The 21,021-nt window shown below is 35.4% G+C and overlaps 1 protein-coding gene across 1 annotated transcript in view; it reads left to right on the forward strand.

Moving 5' to 3' along the window:
• LOC121857273 (serine-rich adhesin for platelets-like) overlaps positions 1–20,119 on the forward strand; it is a 151,086-nt gene extending 130,967 nt beyond the window's left edge. Inside the window, exons 18-23 of the mRNA XM_042353265.1 lie at positions 1,116–1,227; positions 1,470–1,552; positions 9,911–10,105; positions 11,509–11,754; positions 12,065–13,058; positions 18,158–20,119. Of these exons, the coding sequence (XP_042209199.1) occupies positions 1,116–1,227; positions 1,470–1,552; positions 9,911–10,105; positions 11,509–11,754; positions 12,065–13,058; positions 18,158–18,805 (2,278 nt within the window). The 3' untranslated portion in view covers positions 18,806–20,119. The remainder of the gene's footprint in view (positions 1–1,115; positions 1,228–1,469; positions 1,553–9,910; positions 10,106–11,508; positions 11,755–12,064; positions 13,059–18,157) is intronic.
• Positions 20,120–21,021: the final 902 nt, after the last annotated feature.

The following is a 21,021-nucleotide window of genomic DNA, read 5'->3' on the forward strand; positions in this document are numbered from 1 at the left end:
TGACTGGTGATCAATAAGGTTAATGATAAGAACACAGCTCAAGATAATTTGCTTAGGATTCACACAAACTGTACCGGTATGTTGTTACAACATATTCACAATATGTTATAATTCTCCATTTTGAGACAGTTAGCTAGGATTAGCCATAACAACACAACTATAGAAGTGATGAAGGGATGATTTATTTCCCTTTTTTATTTATAGGTCCTATTCACAATGCAATACCACTTGGCAGTGCATCAGAAACTCTTTAAATCCCATATTGTATACGTATTTTATGGATACAATACTGCTTTTTTATTTTATTTACATTAATTATTTTTCTGCTTGTATTGTTTTGTCTTTGCCTGCTTTCTCCTGTTTATTTTTTGCCTGTTTTTGCATGCCATAGTAACGTCATTCTTCTCACACTTTAGTTTTGCTTTACAAGCAAGTGGCAACTGATTCATTTGTATGATAAACCAACTTGAAAGGATTTTTAAACAATTGTTCTTGTTGCATGCATCAAAACATGTAATACTTAATGGTGGGAGGATATTTGTGGCTGATGTGGTTGGAAAGTCTCAGACGGGATAAGACATCAAAGATCTAAATTACCTGTGTTTTCCAATTGTGGCAAGGAAGATAAATCACCATTGACTTATACTCTGGGTTCATAGTATAGTATTAAAAAATTTACACTTAATCATTTATCTAAAGCCAAATCACATTACTGTCTTAATATTTAGTAATATTCAATAATGTGCACTTTAAGATCTCCTTGTGGTGTTGAGCTTCATTTTAAAAATAGTGTCTTAGCAGGTGCAATACTTGAAAGACATTTGTGCCTGGTCTGACCAAGATGTTTCCCTCTATTTTTGTAAAACAGCACTGTCTTATTTAGGGCTAGGATAGGCCACATGTGCTTTTAAAGAAAGAATTTAAATGTGAATGGTACTACTTTTAAAAAAAAAACTCTTCTCTCAGATTAGTGTAATTATACTGTTACCTGAATTAAATTTACATTTTGTACAGTAATTGAACTGATTTTAAAGATAATGTATGTAGGCACCTTACATTATAAGCCAGATAATGTAGGCACCTGATAAGCCCTAACCTTGTACTCATTTTATCAGTAACTCAAGTGACCGTAAAGCCACTCCCCCAGCTGATGGAGAATCTCCGCCCCCACCGTACACTCCCTCCCCCTCCAACAAGACCAATACATTACCCAAAGCCAATCACAAGGTGGGTACCAATCACTGTTTTAATACTAGTTGTATGAAATATCAAGTGATATACCTAGCACAGTATCCCTAATTTTTTTGGTAGTGGCTCAGTGAGTGTTAAACAAGTGATGGCTGATTGACACCATAATCAGTATGGTATAGGTAATGCACTGTAATTTTTTGCTGAAAATAAAATCATGAAAAATAATATTTTATAAAGAATTCATAAAGCATATTAGTCATTTTGCTCTCCATTCTCAGGACAGTTCAGGTGAAGTAACTGGTGCAAGAACCCCAGATGGAGGAGGCCTGGTGAATGGCACCCTGCGTCCTCCTGGGCCAAGGTATATCCTCCTCATGCACGACCTGTATGTTTAACAACACACTCTATTAAATACTAGTAATACATACAGTACTGTACTGTACTGTACTGTACTGTACTGTACTGTACTGTACAGTATAGTACTTATCGTATATATGATGAATGGTTGAAACTGAGCGAACAATAGCTGTGGTGAAGGATTGAACACACAATAGCTTCTTTAATGGTTGAAAAACTTTCTCACTTTACACATCTAATTTTATCTAATGATCTTGAAGGTAAATTAGCAGAATGTGTGTAATGGAAATTAAGAGCAATCCCAAAACTCTGTGAAAGGAAGAGTGTAAAGTGACTGAAAAGTAGAATGTGAAATTATCAAAATTATCTCGCTTTGAAATTCAATGAAAGGCAGTTTTGGATATTTTCACCATGATTAGATCAGAGCAAGTCTCTGCCATGTTTCCTAACTCTTAGGTATAACTATATCCTTCAATTAGAAAATGAATTTGAAGTGAAAGTCATAAATGATTCATCCAATTGTAGAGTTATCCAGGATATTTATCTACCAGTTATTCTTCTAGCTTACTTTTAGTCCTTTGCCACATCTTTATCATTAACTATGAAGTGTTTGGAATACTGTACTGTACTTCCTCTTCTTGTGATGGTGATTTCATATGAACCTCTGAACTATGGTAGTACTGTATTAAAGGGCAAGACACTGAGGGATTTACTCATGATGGTACAGTTCACTCTTATTCGTTAATATAGTGTGCAATGGCTTTCAATATAAAGTTCATTCTGGTTTCTGTTTGTTGCCTCTCTTTTCTGGGTGTTAGTACTTGAACCTGTCCTGGGGCCAGTACTCGGGTATCTCCTAGGTGTGATCCTTACTCAGTCCATTATCAGTTATATAATGCAACTTTTCTTAGGTTCCCAGACACCCATATCATTGTTCACCAAACTGACACACAAACTAAGAGTAGCACTAATTAAATTATGTTTTAGTCCAGATTTTCTAACTTTATTTTATTTTGTGTGTGTGTGTGTGTGTGTGTGCAGATAAATTTAGAGAATTTTAAAATTATTTTACTGATTTTTGTAACTATTAGATTACAGGATATTCAAAATTATTATTATTTTTTTAAGTTATTTTAAAGGTTACTTAATGTAGCAGTACAAGTATTAGTTTCTGGTGAAAATTATGTTGCAGCTATTATATATATATACTGTACTACAATATACAGGTATATGGGTATTTTTTAATTTCTCGAAACCAGTGCACAGGGGATTTGCATTTTACATTACAAGTATGTACTGTAGACTGTATATATATACAATATATGCAGGTATTTAAAAAGTTCATTTATCTAGGTATTTATACATTTACAATTTAATCTTTTGTATATTTCTATTTATTTATACTCTACCGGGTAACTTTGAAAATAATTCGCAAATCTATAGAAAGACAAACAGCTAAACAAGTAATTTCTTTTTCCACAAACTTGACCCAAATCAATTCTAGTGTTTTAAACTATTGTACTGTACTCTTAATTGACACATAATTTAGCCAATGCAGTGTCATTTCTCATATTCACTGAAATGTGGTTAGTGTAGAATATTTTTTGAACACTTATCACTAATGTTTTGGCACATACCATACACAGCAATGTTTTAAATGAAGATGTGCAGAAAGGTTTTTTAAAGGTTTGTTTTGCATGTACGGTGAGCTCTTACAGTACAGATTGCTTTCTAGTAATACAGTACTTTATTTAATTTTATTTTATTTTATTTTTAATCTTCTAATAGATCCTGGGCCATTCAAAAACCAGGTACCACTCACATAATATTGTATAATTTTTTTTACTAGTGGAAAGCTTTTTTGTTGTGATATAAGGTGGCTGGAATCAAGAGCAAACACAGATTCTCCCTTCAATTGCTTTAATTTTTCTCTCTTACTTGTGCCGTAATACATGTGTTGTTCTTTAGAAGACATTGCTAAATAAAGAGAATATATTTACAAGCTTTTACAGTACTGTATTGTACATTTACATACTTAAATAACTAATCTAAAAAGTTTCTTACTACCCTCTTTGCCACTGGTCAGCTCGCAAGCCAGTTGGTAGGTCAATTCTCTGTTATGCACTGTTGGCAAGTATTGGGCATGTATGGGCTCTTGAATGTACCTGAATATGTACCAGTGTTGGTCAAGTCTCATCCTAAATAAGCTCACACTCGGTGCCATCATAATATTCTCTTGCAGGTTATTCTAAAAGTCTGCAACTTTCTAAAACATAAATGGTAATGTAAGACCTATAGTATGCTGTATTTTGGTTCATTATAATTAATATAAGAGAAGAGCATGGTAAACGGTGAGGACGACAAACATGACTGAACTTAATACTGTACTGTAGTACTTTATATTCTGGTTTCACTGATGTAAAAAAAAAAATACTGTATAGCAAAAAAAGCCCTTCCTCACTTTACATTGAGATGGCCATGTAATTGTGTGTTTGTTATTGTGGTTCGAAGTAAAAGATGTATAGATTATATTATCAATACATTTTGTAAAGCATTTTTAATTTTGTATGAAGAGGGTTGGTCCAGGCTTCAGAAATAAGAATAAAATACTGTTTAAAAAAAACAAAAAGGTGAAAGTGCACATACTTACTTACCAGGCAACAGATGTCAGGTCAGTTTTTTGAGTAACAAACTTATGACTGATGATATACTGTACTGTAATCCTTTTTATATCACATATGCTGTCACGTAGAACAGCATGTTTGGTTATCATTCAATTTGAAAAGTTAGAGAAAGGATCCAATGGTAAGAACAGTGAAGCTTATGGTTTACATTTGTGATATTATTCTTTTTATATCTTTGGGGAGGAGGAAAGGATGGGGACCAGAAACGCTTATCATCTTGTGTGTAAGGATATATATACAGCACAGTACAGTACTGTATTTTAAATAGCACAATTCTGTTACTGTAACTGAAGACCATAAATATATTGATTATTGTAGTCTTATAGTTATAACTTTAAACAGCTTAAGATACTAATTGTTTCTTTATCAAAGTCACATGCACCATTAGTTTGCCATTCACATAAATTTAGAGGGTGCCAGGCTTTAAGTTTCTCTATTTAATATTGTACAGTGAGTCCTCGCTTAACGCCGTGGTTCCGTATCTGAAAACCGGGACATTAACGGAAACAACATTAACGGAATAAATTTTCCCCATAAGAAATAGATCAAATACAGGAGTTACATTCCTGAGCCTCCCTTTGCCCCATGAAATACATTACATATACAGAAATTCAATGGCATTTTTATAGAAAATAGTATAGGGTACTGTATATATAAAAAGTTTAATAAATTTGTATTGTACGGACTCACTGATGGGCAGAGGTTGGTCCGAATAGTACACACTGTTGTGGGGGTTAGACCTAGAGCAGCAGCTATGTCTGCCCCACGTTCCCCTTTTTCAAAATGGTTTAAAACCTCCATTTTCGTAACAAGGCTAATGGTCTTACATTGCTTCTTCACAACACTAGCATCAGTAGCACTTGATGGGTGCTTGGAAGCCATTTCAAATAGTTACATTACAGTATTAAGAACAAAAACACTTAAACACTCACGTACGCTGTGGAAGCCTAACAAAGACTTTTGTCGCTTGGGGACGCTGTGACGTTCCGCGAGTGCAAGGTAGCGCGCCAAGATGAGAGAGGGTAATGCGCCGTAAAAAGTAGTCGTGACGACGCAAAAATGACGTTATATTGAGTTGTCGGGACGTTGTCTGAATTATTGGTATCTAAAGAGTAGCGACGTTATAACGAAACAATGTTATCAGGGGCAACATTAAACGAGGACTTTCTGTATAAGCTCAGGGATGGTCATCCTTCTCTTTTATATCTTTTGGTCAATCCCTGATACTTTTATAGAATTTTGCTATTAACAGAATATACATACATCTTGACAGAAACAGGTTCCCTCAGGCCAGGTTATGTGTGCCTGCAGTGTAAAGTGTGATACATACAGTAGTTCATAGATTGTCTGAGATTTTATTAGAGTTGAGTTGTTTTTTTTACACAGACTCAGGGGAGGATTTTTTTATGTACTGTACAGGTATTTCATTATTTTCTTTTTACAGTACATATTTAATAATTTTTTATTCTACATTTAGTGAAACTCTTGTGTTCCCACTACAGTATTTTCTAAATCATGAAGATAAAAAGAAACATTCATGCATAGTTTTGTGATCATGTCCTGCATTATGTGTAGCTTTTCTACTTTAGATAAAGTCTCTTCATTCATTTTTGTTATGGTAAATAAGTATGACAATTGGAAGTTCTTTTTGTGCTACTTACTACTAGGGAAAATGTATAGTATACATGTATTTTATGCCTATGATCAGCTCCATATATCTGGACAGTCATTTTTTTACAGCGCAATCCTTGCTATCACCTTTGTTTGAAAATACTTATTCTGTGTTTATATGGCAGAACTTGCATCATGAATATACTACATAAATAGACATGCTCTGATATTGGTACAGCTTTGAGAATAGCTTCCATGATACAGGTGGTCCTCTTCTTCACCAATTATGCCACAGCTAAGAAGAAAATTATATTTTAAAGCTTGAGTAACATTTAGTAGTTACTTCCAATGATGTCATAGAATAGTCATGATAAATACTTCTGGATCTTATAGATGTAAGTTATAACAGCCACTAGCCTGGCCTTGCCCTCTTCCTCTTCCTCTTTTGTAAATGTGCTGTGTTCACTATAAAGTGTAAGGAATTATAGATTCAAATAACTGTATATTTTGTAAGAAGTTGGTTTTTATTATTGTTACAGGTCTTATTATTAATGATATTGTTATTATTAATTTTACTACAGTATTAGTATTATTATTGTATGACAGTTTTATCATCTTTATTATTATTAATACATTGTACAACTTATTATTATTATTATTATTATTATTATTATTATTATTATTATTACACTTTTACTTATGATTAGATACTGTATTTAGAATTAGAGTTTTACATATGATTGCCAGGTATTTGTAGAACATGTGAGTAAAGTGATGAATAAAAAAATATTATTACAGGATTATTGAGTGGTCTCCTACCTAAGTAGTCATAACTACAGAATTTTGTTGTACAGTAGTTTCACTTTGGACATTTTAGTTGCTTTAATACAAGTGCACATGTATACTGTATATACTGTATAGATTTTTCATGCACAACATTTGTGTACGGTGCATATTATGATTTTTCAGAATTTTGTCATATATTTATTTGGTAGGCATTACCTAATCAATCTCACTAATTTGTGTCATTAGCTGCGCATTTGTGCACATGATCTGCTTCTCAGTCAGTGATTAGAGCACTTCCAAGTATTTAGAAACTGAACTAGATGTCAGATCATGATGCATTAATGTTGTGTTACAGTGGGAGAATGAGGGAAGGAGAAGGATGTGTGGGAGACAGAGGATGTATTTAATTGTAAAGTAGAAGAAAAGTAATTTAAGGGTAGAGGAGTGTGTGAGTGAAGGAATTGGTCTGTATCTATGTTTAGTTTAGTAGAAAGAGGGATATGTAAGAGATGAGAGAAGTGTGAGATCGTGAAATGGTGTAATAATAATAATAATAATAATAATTAACAGTTCATTGAAAGAGCATGGCATCCGGAAGGCTGAAAATATACAGTTACATAATTGGGGAATGGGTCATTTAATTGACACATAATATTCAAGTAACATAAGTGATATAAATATGATATATAATAACAAGGTGGAGAGAATGTCATATTACAGGGCATTTCAACATGGTAACAGTGTAAAAAGGTAAGATTGGCTGAGAGTGAATACACTGGTTGATAACGAGAGTGTGTGTGTGTATGCATGCGTGCGTGCATGCATGCGTAGAGAGAGAGGAATATGTGGAATTGTGGGACAGGAGAGGGTTGTGTAAGTGTAAGGATATACTGTATGTGTTATGCCCCATTTGTGAAATTACCCAGTTTATGAATAGGGTAATTTTACAGGGTGTAGTGAGAGTGGTGTGTACATGAGTGTAAGGGTGTGAGGAAAGACAGGGTATGTAGGATAGTGTGAAGGGGTGAGTAGGAGTGGAAGGATGTGTAGTAGTGTGAATAGGTAAAGGGACAGGTGTGCTAATAATAAAAAATGTGTGGATTCAATTAATGATAATTTGATGCCAAATGTCTCTTTGGAAAATGCTTGCTTATAAAGTTATTCATCCAGTAACCTTTGTTATTATTCTGTGATTGAAGTAAACAGCGAATTTAATATTACATGAATTGAAAGAAAAGTGTACAGAAACAACAATTGTAATGAAATGTTATACAGTATTTGTAAGTGTTTCAAAGGTACAACCAAGTGTGTATGATTAACCCAGAGATAGTGAAACACCTTTTAACAGAACCTCATTGTCTTGATAAATTTTATAGTTTTCATTGCCCTCAAGGATATCCAGGTGAGAATTAATAAATTAGTGGTTTATTGATTTTGCATAAAAACTTGATATCTTCCCAAATGGCTTAGGTATTCAATGTGAATCTTCATGATAAGAACTTTATTATTATTATTGCATGTATATTGAAAAATCTTATTACCCCCCAACACACAAAATAATATTTAGATACAGTACATTACTGTATACAATTCGAAGGTGGATCCATAATCTTCATCAACCAATCTCCCCATTTGTGAGCATGATTCATAAGTTCTTTATCTATAAACAAGGCTTAAATAACCTGAATAATGTGGATTGACAAGAATTTTTTTTTTAATATTTCCTGGTTTAGGAATGAATCAAAATCTTGAAATTATTTCTTAATTTCTTTGTAAATCTCTATATATTGAGGCATTGTACATATGGTTTTCATTCTGTTTTGGTTACTAGGTGAATAAAATGTGTCAGCTCTAACTCAAATTTTCAATTAAAAAGTAGAAGGATGAAGAAAACAATTGAAGGGACCACAAATTTTTCATTGGGAGCTAATTGTTCCACATTGTAGAGGTGTTCGTGCGATGTAAGAAATGAAGATGGAATCTAAAGAGGGATTTCCACAAATGGATCCCTAAATTTAGGCTCAAGAAGGCATACTGTATTAGACATTGTGTTTTTGGTCCCATACATACTTTACCCAAATTTTTACATTGGTTCACCATAGGAATAACACTTAGTGAAGGGAGAAATTAGATTACAGTATAACAACTTCAGTAGAGAGTACAGTATGTAGTGTGAATGGTATTGATCTCCCCTGGAAACACAAATAGAGAAGAAAAAGGAATTTTCCCTTCTGTGTTAGTTCTTCATTCTGGCCACATCTCTGTCTGTAAGGAATTTTTATCTTTTTCATGTTTTACCTTTTCCTTATTTACCTAATGGCCACCCACTAGAAGTGGCTATGCCAAGGGAAGGAGACGAGTGGCCTGTTTAGGATCCCTCCATTGTTCTTGGTCATTTTGTCAAGGGCTATTTTGAAGCCCAGTGTGGCAGATCCAGGAAAGGCAGGCAATAGTGTAGTATGGATGCAAGACAGGAGTAGAAAGTGACAGAAAATAGGTAGAAATATTTCATGTGCATTTATTAATAGCCTTTACTTGCTTATGCTATAGTATTTCATTTACACTGTGCATTTAATGTTAGCTGCTTCTATATCTTTTCCTATTTCTCATGTTAATTTGTGGAGGCAACCCACATTTTTGTCTTTGTTGTTATTCCTTAGTGGTGCAAGCATCATTGTTTATACTGTATTAGCTAAACAAAATTAAACAATTTTCAAACATAATTTAGTAATGCTGTTATGCCTTCATCACATAAAAAATATGGAGATGATGAGCTTTTACTTTTGGAAGGAAAGAATGTCAATGGAATATTTCATATTCTTTGAGTGTAAGGAAAATTATACAGTATTATTATGTGTTCAGAATAGAATACTGTATTTGTATGCTGTAGTTCAGTACTGTATACTACTGAACTAGATGAAAGGCATAGATGTAATAATGTATTTCATTTCTAAGAATATTTTCCATTGGTTTAGAAAAATACAGTATATATAGTATACAGTATTTCTGCAATCAGTTACACTTGATAGAAGTTTGACAAATACATTGGTATCCACTTCTCTGCTGGTCAGCTCTAACTGGCCAAGTGATTCATCATTTCTCTGTTACGTACTGTTAACTTTTTAAAATTGTAAATATATTTAGTAACAAAAGGTTTTTTAAATACTGTAATACAATGAACAATTAAAACACCTTTATGGCTTAAAGGTGGAAATCAGTTATTGGTGCATATCCTTAAACAAGTGTTTAAACACAGGCCTAAGCTCTTACTCATATCACAGGTCCGTTCAGGCGCCTACAGTTGCTGTCTCACGTGTAAAGTCATCTGAAGGCCTTTCTTCAGGAGGAAACAGTAGTAGAGGTTCAAGTGGGGACTCTCCAGGAGTGTTCAGAAGCCACAATGACTCAAGCACAAATACTGGAATGACCAAGACTTCTGCGTCTACCTCTACCAGCACATCGTGTACAAGTTATGGGTTAGTTTTATGTCTGTCAAGGCCATTAAAAGATAGTGATTTCTATACACATATGGTAAAGTAATGTAGGAATGAGGATGAAGACTTATTGCTTGGAGTGGCTGTACACTGAAGAGTGTTGCATATAAAATCCAGTCATTTTGTGCCATATATATTGAAAATTTACTGAATGCATATCCGTATACATGTGCACTTAACCCTCTGGTGATGGTAACTCATGGTCATTATTCTTCTGATGAGGGAATATAATCGCAGGATTAAAAATCATCAAAACATTTTAATCTACTATACACTCATGAGACACTATATCCCTTGCTCTGGGGTTAAAAACTCAGTTAATACCTGATGGTAGACAAGATCAGTTGGGTAATTTTAACCAGAGTGTGTGTGTGTGTGTGTGTTGAGTACACAGGTTATTGTTGTGTTCATTTTTGGAACTAAGCTATAATACTTATCCTTGAAGAATACCAACATGTGATAAGAAGAGGAAGTACAGTCAACCCTCACTTTACGCGGTTAATTCAACCCACAGGGTACTGCGGAAAGTGAGAAACGCGTAAAGTGAACAACATAACATATGGGATTAATTGAAATAGAGACCGGGCCGACCCCCAAACTCCACTTTTTGACGACACACAACTATGTTGTAGTAAAAATATTATCTTAACTTTATGATGGTATGCACACACAATTAATAATTAAGAGAAATATCAATAATATTAGGTTTTTTAATGCTTACATTAGTAGAAAAGATGGCTGGGCACACGGGGATGGGTGGTTGGTTCCGAGGCAGAGGGCAGATTATTGGCCCTCACCTGTATCACTTGTATCAATTGTATCACTATCCACCACAGAGGCTTGCAGGGCCTCTTTGTCAAACCCCTCAAAGTCCATATAAGTCCATATCCTCACTATAATTATCACTATCACTGACTTGGGCCGGCTGTGGTGGGTGGCGGGTGAAGAACTCGGTAATGTTTTGATGACTGGGCGACCTTGTGCGCACCATGCTCGCGCCGCTTACACAACATGGCAGATGGCGGGAGAGGGCGGGAGGATGGCGGGAGGTTTGGATCCAAAAATGGCGCGGCTCGCCAGCCGCTCTCCGCGTAAAGGGGTACACGCACCGCGGAATGTGAGCATTCCTGTTTCGGCAGGGTACCGCGTAAACGTGGAAACGCGGAATGTGGGACCGCGTAAAGCGAGGGTTGACTGTACTGTATGTATATATCAGCTTAGATTATTCAGTATATACAGTTAAGGTGACCACTATTTTATGGAAAATTTTTTATACATCCTGCAGTGTAAAAAGATATACAAATACAGTAGACAAAATAAATGCAGGACTATACCTGAAATTTTATCATTGGTAACAAATTATTTATTAGGTTTTCTTTCATTAGCTTTACAAGCAGCACATCCCACAAACCAGTGATGGTGAATGGTCCAAGTGTGAAGGCTTTAGTGACCAACAGTGCCAATGGATCCTCCCCAACACTTGGTCATGAAGCATCTAGCCCTGACTCCTCGGCCTTCATGGAAGAAACGACCGGAGGTTTTGTGGCAGCGAATGGTTTTGTACCTACTTCAGCTGCTATCTTGAAGAATGGCACAAATGAAAGAGGATCTCATTTCACAGCTGTTTTAAAGTAAGAGCAACTTTGTTTTATTGCACACCATCTTAATAAGTTGTGTTATTTGACTACAGAATTATTGGTTGCATCTGCAATACATTCAACTACAGTAATTGATTGAGTAATTTTATCATTTTATAGCTCAAATTTATTGTACTGTATATGACAAATGCACATGCTGCCTCTAAATCTTCATTTCTATTTGTTATTGGTAACACATTATGAAATATTAAAAATAATAGAATGTTAGTAAAGTCAACTTAGGCAGAGAGCAAGATGTATATTTAGTTCAGATTTTGTTGTAATAATGTTTCTTCTTGCATAGACCACAGCCGAGTCCACAGTCATCAGTCACCTCTGGAATCAGCGTTGGGAGCTCCAGCGTGAGTATCTCAGCTGACTCAACTCTGACCAGAGGCTCCCAACACAATTGCAACAAAGACACATCCCATAACCACCACCACCAGCTGTCATCAGCATCCAACAGCCCAGACCCTGACGATCAGAAAAACTACGACCACCATAGCTATGAGAACTTTAGTTTCGACCATAACAGCTATGACAACTCGACCATATGTGACAGTCCTGAGCCTTATTATAACAACTGCAGCTCCCATTGTGACCAAAAAAAGTCTGGACAACATGATAGCCTTTACCCAAGCCTTGAGCCCATGACTCAACATTCCACTAACATTCTCATTCACTATCATGACCTTGACAGTGTAACATCATCTTCACAACCTTCCAGTAACCAACCAGTTCCTCTCCCACGAAGCTCCATTATATCTTCTGTTCATAGTAATGATTCTTCCACACATATAGTTCAGTCTTACGGCCCTTCCATGTCAGGCAGTAAAAATGATACTAACCCTTTACAGAGATCTGGATACACATCAGCTCCTCCGAAACCAAGATCTAACTCCAATCCAAATTCTGTTGGACTTCCTCCTTTTTCCTCATCTATGAGTTCCTCACCTGCTCCTTCTGCCTCTTCTGTTACGGGTTGTGGAAACTCATCTTTGCCCCGGCCTTCAAGCAATCGACCTCATATGAGAACAACTGGTTCTCAGACCAATATCTTACGTACTACCGCCTCGCAAACTAACCATTCTAACCTGGGTCAGAGGGCTTCTAGCAAACCCCAATCCTCCAGTAAAGCAACAGAAATGAGTCATGGCATCCAGACAACAAACGGGACTAACCTAGCCCACTCTGCCCTGCACTGGAAGGTGTATAACTGGGATGCATACAGGGAGGAGGCAGAGTGGTCTAATTCGCTAGGGCGCAGCATCAAGGGTCAAGGATCAGAGGGTAATCAAGTAAGTACATTACTACTCGCACACTACTTCTGCCTCCTTGCTAACTACAGTACCACATGATGCACTTTCTCTTAAGTTATCCTGCAGGAATTACTTCATCTTTCAATGTAGCAACAATAATTTACATTTTACTCAAGCAACATGACACCAAACTCAGCACCAGCATCAGTTGGGTGAAGCATGCCTTACATGAACAACAGCCTTCACCAAAAGAACATGCATCAGCACCTCCTATATGTACATCTTGTGCCAGCATCAGTTTGCTTATTATTTCATAATTTCAGTAAGAGTCTCCAGTAGATAAGCACTTGCATATTACACTTCTTGAATAATTGGTACTATCAGCTGTCATGTGGCTAACATTCCTACATCCACAATGTTCAATACACAAAGCCCTTTTCTAATACTTTTCTAATACCACCCAATATTTTAGCATAACATGCATTGCAGTATGATCAGTGATCATTTCTCTGATTTTATCAACAAACATGACAAACTGACACTTTATGCTCTTTTTTCTGTTTTTATGCTCTGTAATGTTCTTATCAAATTGCACCAGTATACTGTACTCCTGCACATAGCTACGAGGTTTACTCTAATCTAAACCAAATGTATTTCCTGCATTTTACTCTTCTTTCCATTGACTTTTCTCAGGCTTTCTCAGAACTAGTATCTCAGTGAGGTCATAATCCTTGCATCTCGCATTCATACACTAAACTGTAATTGCGTGATAATTTTCATAGAAATTATTGAATACTGAATATTGATACCTTCCCTCGAGTATTATTATACACTTTAATGGTAATTTATTACATCACTTTAGATGAGAAGGTACTTTTTGTGATTGTTGTCCATCGAGAGTCTTGAGATTGTGATCTACACAAGAAACACATTTCATAGACGACAGCTCAAGGCCTTGCTGATATTCAATGAAGAATGATGAGAAAATATCAGTCTAATTAAATGAAACAATCATTTTCAAGGTCTCAAGACAGTTCATCCTATTGTGCAATTTGAACATTTGACAGGTTGACACGTCATGACTGCCTTATTATATTATTAATATTTTATATCTCATATGCCTGTGAAAATAATGGCCAGGAAAAGACATGGAGCAGCTGTTCATTATAATCTATAAGTAACAATAACAAGTATTAACAAACCCCTTTAAGCCCCTTCTTTGTTTGTATGGCAAAGGAAACTTTAATAATTTTAGTTTAATTGCATAATCCATATTTACCCCTTTTTCTAAACACAGTACAGTACTGTAATACAGTATACCAAATTTTAACACATTTTCCCTAAGGTATTTCAGTAACAAGATCACGATTGCAGTAAAATCTATATACTGTACTGTACAATTTGAGGATTCCCAAGAGGCTATAGCAAACTTGTACTGCATGATTTGCCAAGTCAGTATTTGGAATGCTTCACTGACTTCAGGAATGCCATTTCACAGATAAAAGATCTGGCATAGCCGGCTCCAGCATACTTGGCCATAGACGATGTAAATACTTGACTTGTGTGACCATTGACATACCTCCTACAGCTGCTTCCTGTCAATATCCTGTGCCCCACTCCCAGCCACTTGCCCACAGCATTGCAATCACCCTTACTCTCGTGCACTCCACTCTAGCTTTACCCACAGCACCTGCATGTTCCTTGCATATCAGTGTCTCGGTTATGTGTTTATGTAACTGGAGTCATGATACAAAAGGTACCTAGAAGAAAAAAATGTACTTTTACTGTTCCAGCACTGAATTGTTTACCTTAGATCATCAATAAGATTGTTCTAGGTGTAATTTGCAGTGATATCTCTGTTAGCCGGAACAATTGGTGCAGAGCACTTCCGGGAATGAGAGATTTCCGGGTAACGAGATGACTCTCTCAAAGCCGGAAAAAAAAATCCTCATCCCCGTAATTTTCCGTAATTTTCCAGGTAATGGAAAAATTTTCTCGGAAGTTCCAGAAATTGCCCATTACATCATCTCTCGAATCCAGAACGGAAAAAAATCCCTCATCCCCGGAATTTCCCGGGTAACGGAAAAATGTTCTTGGAAGTTCCAGAAATTGTTCATTTCATCATCTCTCGAACCCGGAAATATATACCTCATCCCTGGAATTTTCCAGGAAACGGAAATTTTTTCTCGGAATTTCTAGAAAATGCGCCTGATTTTCATCTCTCAAACCCTGAAAAAAATACCCATTCCCGGAATTTTTCAGAATTTTCCAGGTGCCGGGAAAATTTTCTCGGAATTTTCTGGAAAATGTGCCCCTCAGAAAATCGTTCCCAAAGCCGGAATTCTTTTGGAAAATTCCGGCTTTGGGAACGATTTTCTGAGAAAATTTCAATTCCGGCTATCAGAGAGTTCTGGGTCTGAGGGATTCCAGCTAATGGAGATTTTACTGTGTTTCTATCCTGGAGCAGAAATAGTCAACATTTGCACTAGCTTCCTCACCTTTAATAATTGAGTCTCCCAGATGAAATATGGTTGCTTCAGATAAGGTAAGCAAATAGCTGTGGGCGGGCATGGGCATTGGGCGGTGATTGAGGGAAGTGTTATTGTTCACAGCACATCGGGGGTGTGGGCGGGCATGCGCGGAGGGGCAGTGCGGGCAGCTTGGAGCTCATCCTCGGGCCCCTCATACAAAGTGCCCTTCAGTAAGTATCAGGGTAGGAAGGATGTTGCTTGGACAAATTCATCCTGGTCCCTGGTGCTCCCAGAGCAGTTAAATCTGTAGACATGCTTGCATTCATAAACATTCTCAATCTTGCAGGCTCTGATATTGTCACTAACCAATAACTTTCTTCACTGGCAAGCAAATATGAGAGATCTGTGACAAATAACAGTAAATATATTAACTGCATTGGCCAGATGTTTAAGAGGATCACAGTATCATTTGTCAGCAGTAGCACCTCTTTCTTGTTACATGAGCTTTAATAACACCTGTATAATAATTAAAACTGTACATTGTGTTAGGAGAGCATATTTGTTTTTCATGGATATGTTATTGAAATTAAAAATAATGAGTAATCTATTGAAAATTAATCTGAAATAATAATTTTTTAAGTGTCGCTTTTACCTCTTGGTCAAAACAAATCTGTTTTTTCTAATACATGTAGTTAAGTAGGTGTATTAACATGTACTATAATGCACCATGGTTTTGCACGAGATTGGAAGTGGTCCTTCACTTTTAATCGTGGATGAAATTCTTACCACATGATTTATTGATACAAGTTTTTGTTATTTCATTTCTAACAGTATTAAATGGCTGTTCATGCCGATTGGCACAACAGTTGAATCTAACCTACCCTTGTAAGTTGACTTTAGACCCGGGACTGTAGACAAGAGACTGGTATGAAAGACTAAATAGACCATCATTACTGTAATGTGCATATTTTGGTCATATAAGTGATGTGCATGCTGCATAAAAATCATTTTTGCATGATTTCACTCATTCAGACATCCTTCTTGTGCATGTTTGTAATGTAAATTAGTTTTGTTTTTAATTGTAATTGTACAGACGAATTTTTGCAGTTGCAAGAGATTCAAGGAATCTTCTTTGCATGCATACAATTGTTAAATGTTTTTTCAAAAGTTTATTAACAGTTGTATTAAACAACAATTATTATTAATAGAGAGTCATAGTTCCAAATTGGTTTTACAAATAACATACATTACAATATTATACGAGTTTATTATTTGTGTAAAAAAATTTAATGACGGAAGGAATTCAGTAATTGATATAGTAGAGGCTGTGTAATGTAATAATGATGTGCATTTATACAATACAGTATTGCACATGACATACACATATACACTAACAAACTTACTCACTTTTACTGACTTACATGCACACCCACAGTCATTTTCACAACATTCACTTATACACCCTGAGGAGTGTGGCTCATATGCACACTCACATTAACATATTCCTTCACTTTGATTAATTCCTAAAAACATCAAATAATTTACCGTACACTTTTGAATCTTGTACAATGTTAAGTCACTTTACACTCACATTAAATCCAGTTGCACATTTGTACACTCACACATACAAATTCATTCATGCTCAAGGTAAACTAACACAGATATATAGAGTTATCAATTTTCTACAATTCAGTGAAACAGCCAAAGGATTATGTGCAATGCCAAGTGAGGTTTTGTGATATGAACCCTTAAAATATTTTACTTGAAGATAAGAATTTGCAGCATACAGTGTATGTACAGTATCCTTTTTTTAGTTTAAAATTAATATACTGTAGTACAGTATATTGCAAACTCCCCACACTTAAATGGGTTTCTTAAAAGTATATGTGAGACCTATCTCACCCATTCATATTTGAGGAGCTAGCTCCTAAATGCATTCCCCTAACTTATGAATGACTAAGAAAATGGCTGTTTGAGTTAGTCAGTCCCATTCACACATCCTTATGTCAATGAAATTTGATTTTTAAGACATGTCATAATTTATTTGAAATATGTATCAGAACCACAGTCTTTGTGCCACTGCTGTGTATCATGTTACCTACTGCTCATAATTTGAATTTAGTGACTAGACATGAAATAATAAGACCATTCTCTTGTAATGAAAGTTAACTCGATAATTGTATCATACAGTATTAATAAACTGTAGAAGTATAATGCACTATTAATGGATAGTTGACTCAGATTATATTTTGTGATTTACCACACTTTGGGTTGGTCTAATAATTTTTCATTAATCTTTTCTTTGAATACAGTAGTTAATATGATCATGATTTAGCTGTAGTATGAAAACTTTTTCTCATTTTCTAAAGCTAACAATGCTATTAAGCAATTAATTTAACATTTGCTGTTAATATTTGTGCTTGTACTTATCAATTTATTTCTAGTGCTCATCCCTTAAATATTCATTATTTAAGCTTTAATAATAATGCAGATAATACCAAATTTAAGAACTTATCAAATGGCACTAATACTGTAATAACAATTTAATACAGTACTGTACAGGTATAGTACTAGTGAATGGAGATTTCAGTACACACAGATGTGAATACTGTACAGTATATTATATAAGTATATACAGTATATGTATTTGATGATCTCTTTTGACAGGCATCAACAGCGGTAGTGAGTGATACTAATGGCTACCATAATGGAAGTTATGACCACATGAACGTTGCAGTTAACGGGAAAGTAAATGGATTGGGGAAGAAGAATGGCTCCATCAGTGGCATCTACATGAATGGCAAGAGCAACAGTAAGACTTGTCTTGCAATGAATAGTTATTCCCCAAAATCTAAGGGGTTGGCACCTCTGTCTGATGAGTTTATTCATATCAACAGTAAGATAAATGGTAACAATAAAAATTCAATGAGCAACTTCACCGGTGGAGATGCAAACATTTACAAGACAGATTATATTACTGGAAGTGTGCATGAACATGTTAATACTCTGACTGGTGGTAAAGGTACTGGACATCTTAAGACCTTTACTAATGGTCATGTCAATGGCTTTATTAATGGTCATACTAAAGACCACCGTAATGGCTCCATTAATAGCTGTTTTGAAGTAGAAAGCAAGAACAATAAGAATGTGACTTTTAAAGTTGATAGCTCACTACTGAGGAACAGTAAGGGCAATGGCCTTAATGTTACAGTGAATGGCAAGTTGGAAGATAACCACCTGAAGGGTGATTACAAAGGTGATGCAAAAGGAAAATTGAACGGTGAAGCTGCGGATGAAATTAGCACTGAACTGTGATAGTTGTATGTTGTTCTTGATGTATATAGTCTTTATTTTGTTACTCAACCACTCAGCTGTATATGCATTGTTGCAAGTGCCAAATGTTGTATGCAAATTCAAGATTTAATTTAAATAATATAAGGTAGTTATATGTTGCAGAGCAGACATTTAAAAAGTAAATTTTCAAGAAACAGACTTGGGTATGGAGTTAAAAATATATGTTTGTAGATATGAGTTTGTACAGAAGGCAAATGGTATAGAATACTTCAGATTGGGCTGGGGGTCACCTCTTTTCACTTTTTCACTTCTATGAATTTAATCATAGAATGGAAAATTTTAATTTCTTTCTCATGCCATTAAATATCATATTAAAACTTTAAATATTAGTCTGTTTGGTCATAATTACAAATGTAAAGAAAATAAATTAATCTTTTGTAAGAACATTATCCTACCATTTTGATATGGTAAGTTTTCTGGTGTTAATTTTTTTATGTCCTGGCCCAGTATGACTCACATGTCTGATCTCATGAACAGTTAGCAAAAGTTCTCTCCCTTCCCCAACAAAGGAAGGTTGATGTAGAGAAACAAAGAGCGACAAATAGGAATGCATCAAAAACTACTCATTGGACTGTCGTGCTACATTGTGTTTGAGTGGAACATATTCTGATTATTGTTGTACGTACTGAATGTTTTAAGTGTTTAAATATTAACCTTTGTTTAAAAGTGATGTACTGTACTAACAACATTTCTAATGGCATTGTATAATTTTTAAATAACTGTAATACATTCACTTTAGAGTTGAACTTTGTAAAGTATGCACAAGTATTTTAAAATCTCAATGGGTTAGTTCCTTGCTTCATAGTGAAGCATTAAAAATTATCATGATCACGAGTAGCTGTGAAAGAGTCACATTTATGCATAACATACCATGGAAACATGTTTGTTTCTTACACTGTATATAAATTGATTGTACACTTTGTAGCAAATATGATCGTATATTAAAAAAAAGTCTCTTAGTTACATTCAGTGTACTTTACCTATACTGTATATGAGACAAAAATCTTCATGCTCATACTTACTACTTTAATACCTAGTACTAACTTCGTGATCATGATAGTACATTGACGCATGCCTTTCTGTATTATCACACTGTAAAGTTGTTAAAATCTGGATGCTAAAATTGTATAAAAAAGAATTGTAGAAAGACTAATTTCCCAAGTTGTACACATTTATTATTTGAAATTTTAGAATATGTAGAGAGTGTTGGTTACGAGTGTATTGATCACCTGCACTTTGCCTGTAGCATAGCAATAAACTCTACCTATGCTTCAATATTCTTCCATTTAACCCTGATACTCCTGGAAATGAAAATAAATTTATACTAACTCAAGATCAAAGTCTTATATAGTAACAGGGTCTTGAGGGGGAACCTGCTTGGAATATCTGGAGATGGAAGTTTCTTAACCCTTATGCGGCAGGGGTTGGCAACCCCTGGCACGCGTACCAAAGTTGTCACGCAAGAGGGTTGACCATGGCACGCCAAGTGATTTTAAAAACATTACAAAATCCAAAAATAATAGCGCCATTTCAACTAAACAAACTGTGACATGAGCTTGGGCTAGAACTCACGCGTCCAGTACCCTTCCGCTCAGCTGTAGCCATGTGTCGCATCAGAACCAGTGTTGTTATTTCCTATATATAAGAAATTGGAGTATAATTATATGTTTTATCATTCTGAATATGTACTGTATTTACATCACTTTTGTTGAAATTACACAATCATCTTTCTATTAGTATTCAATCTACCAGATTTTTTATTTGCGGGAGTTTCTATTTCTAGGTGGTAACACTGGTTACTTGGACCGTCAGGCACGGTCAGTGTACTTTAAGCCGCAGTGACGGAAGCTACTCATAATTAAGTAGCCACAATGGCAGCTGCCAAGAAAGCCAAATAAGACGTTCGATTGTTTCAACCCTTTTGGACAAAAGACTTTGGATTTATTCTAAAGAATGGTGGAGCTGTGTGTGCTCTGTGTTGCGATAATGTTGTTTGCCGGACATTAAGTGTAAAGAGACATTGTGAAACGAAGCATGAGAAGATATTTAAGATATTTAAAGACAATGCAGACAAGGCTGAAGCAATTAAGAAGGCAGTATTCTGCTATGAAAAACAAAGCAGCGTTATGAAGAATCTGAGTGCAAACAAACATCATGCAACTGAGGCCAACTACAAA

Source organism: Homarus americanus, unplaced genomic scaffold (genome assembly GCF_018991925.1).
Source record: "Homarus americanus isolate GMGI-L3 unplaced genomic scaffold, GMGI_Hamer_2.0 scaffold20465, whole genome shotgun sequence".
Taxonomy (NCBI): Eukaryota; Metazoa; Arthropoda; class Malacostraca; order Decapoda; family Nephropidae; genus Homarus; species Homarus americanus.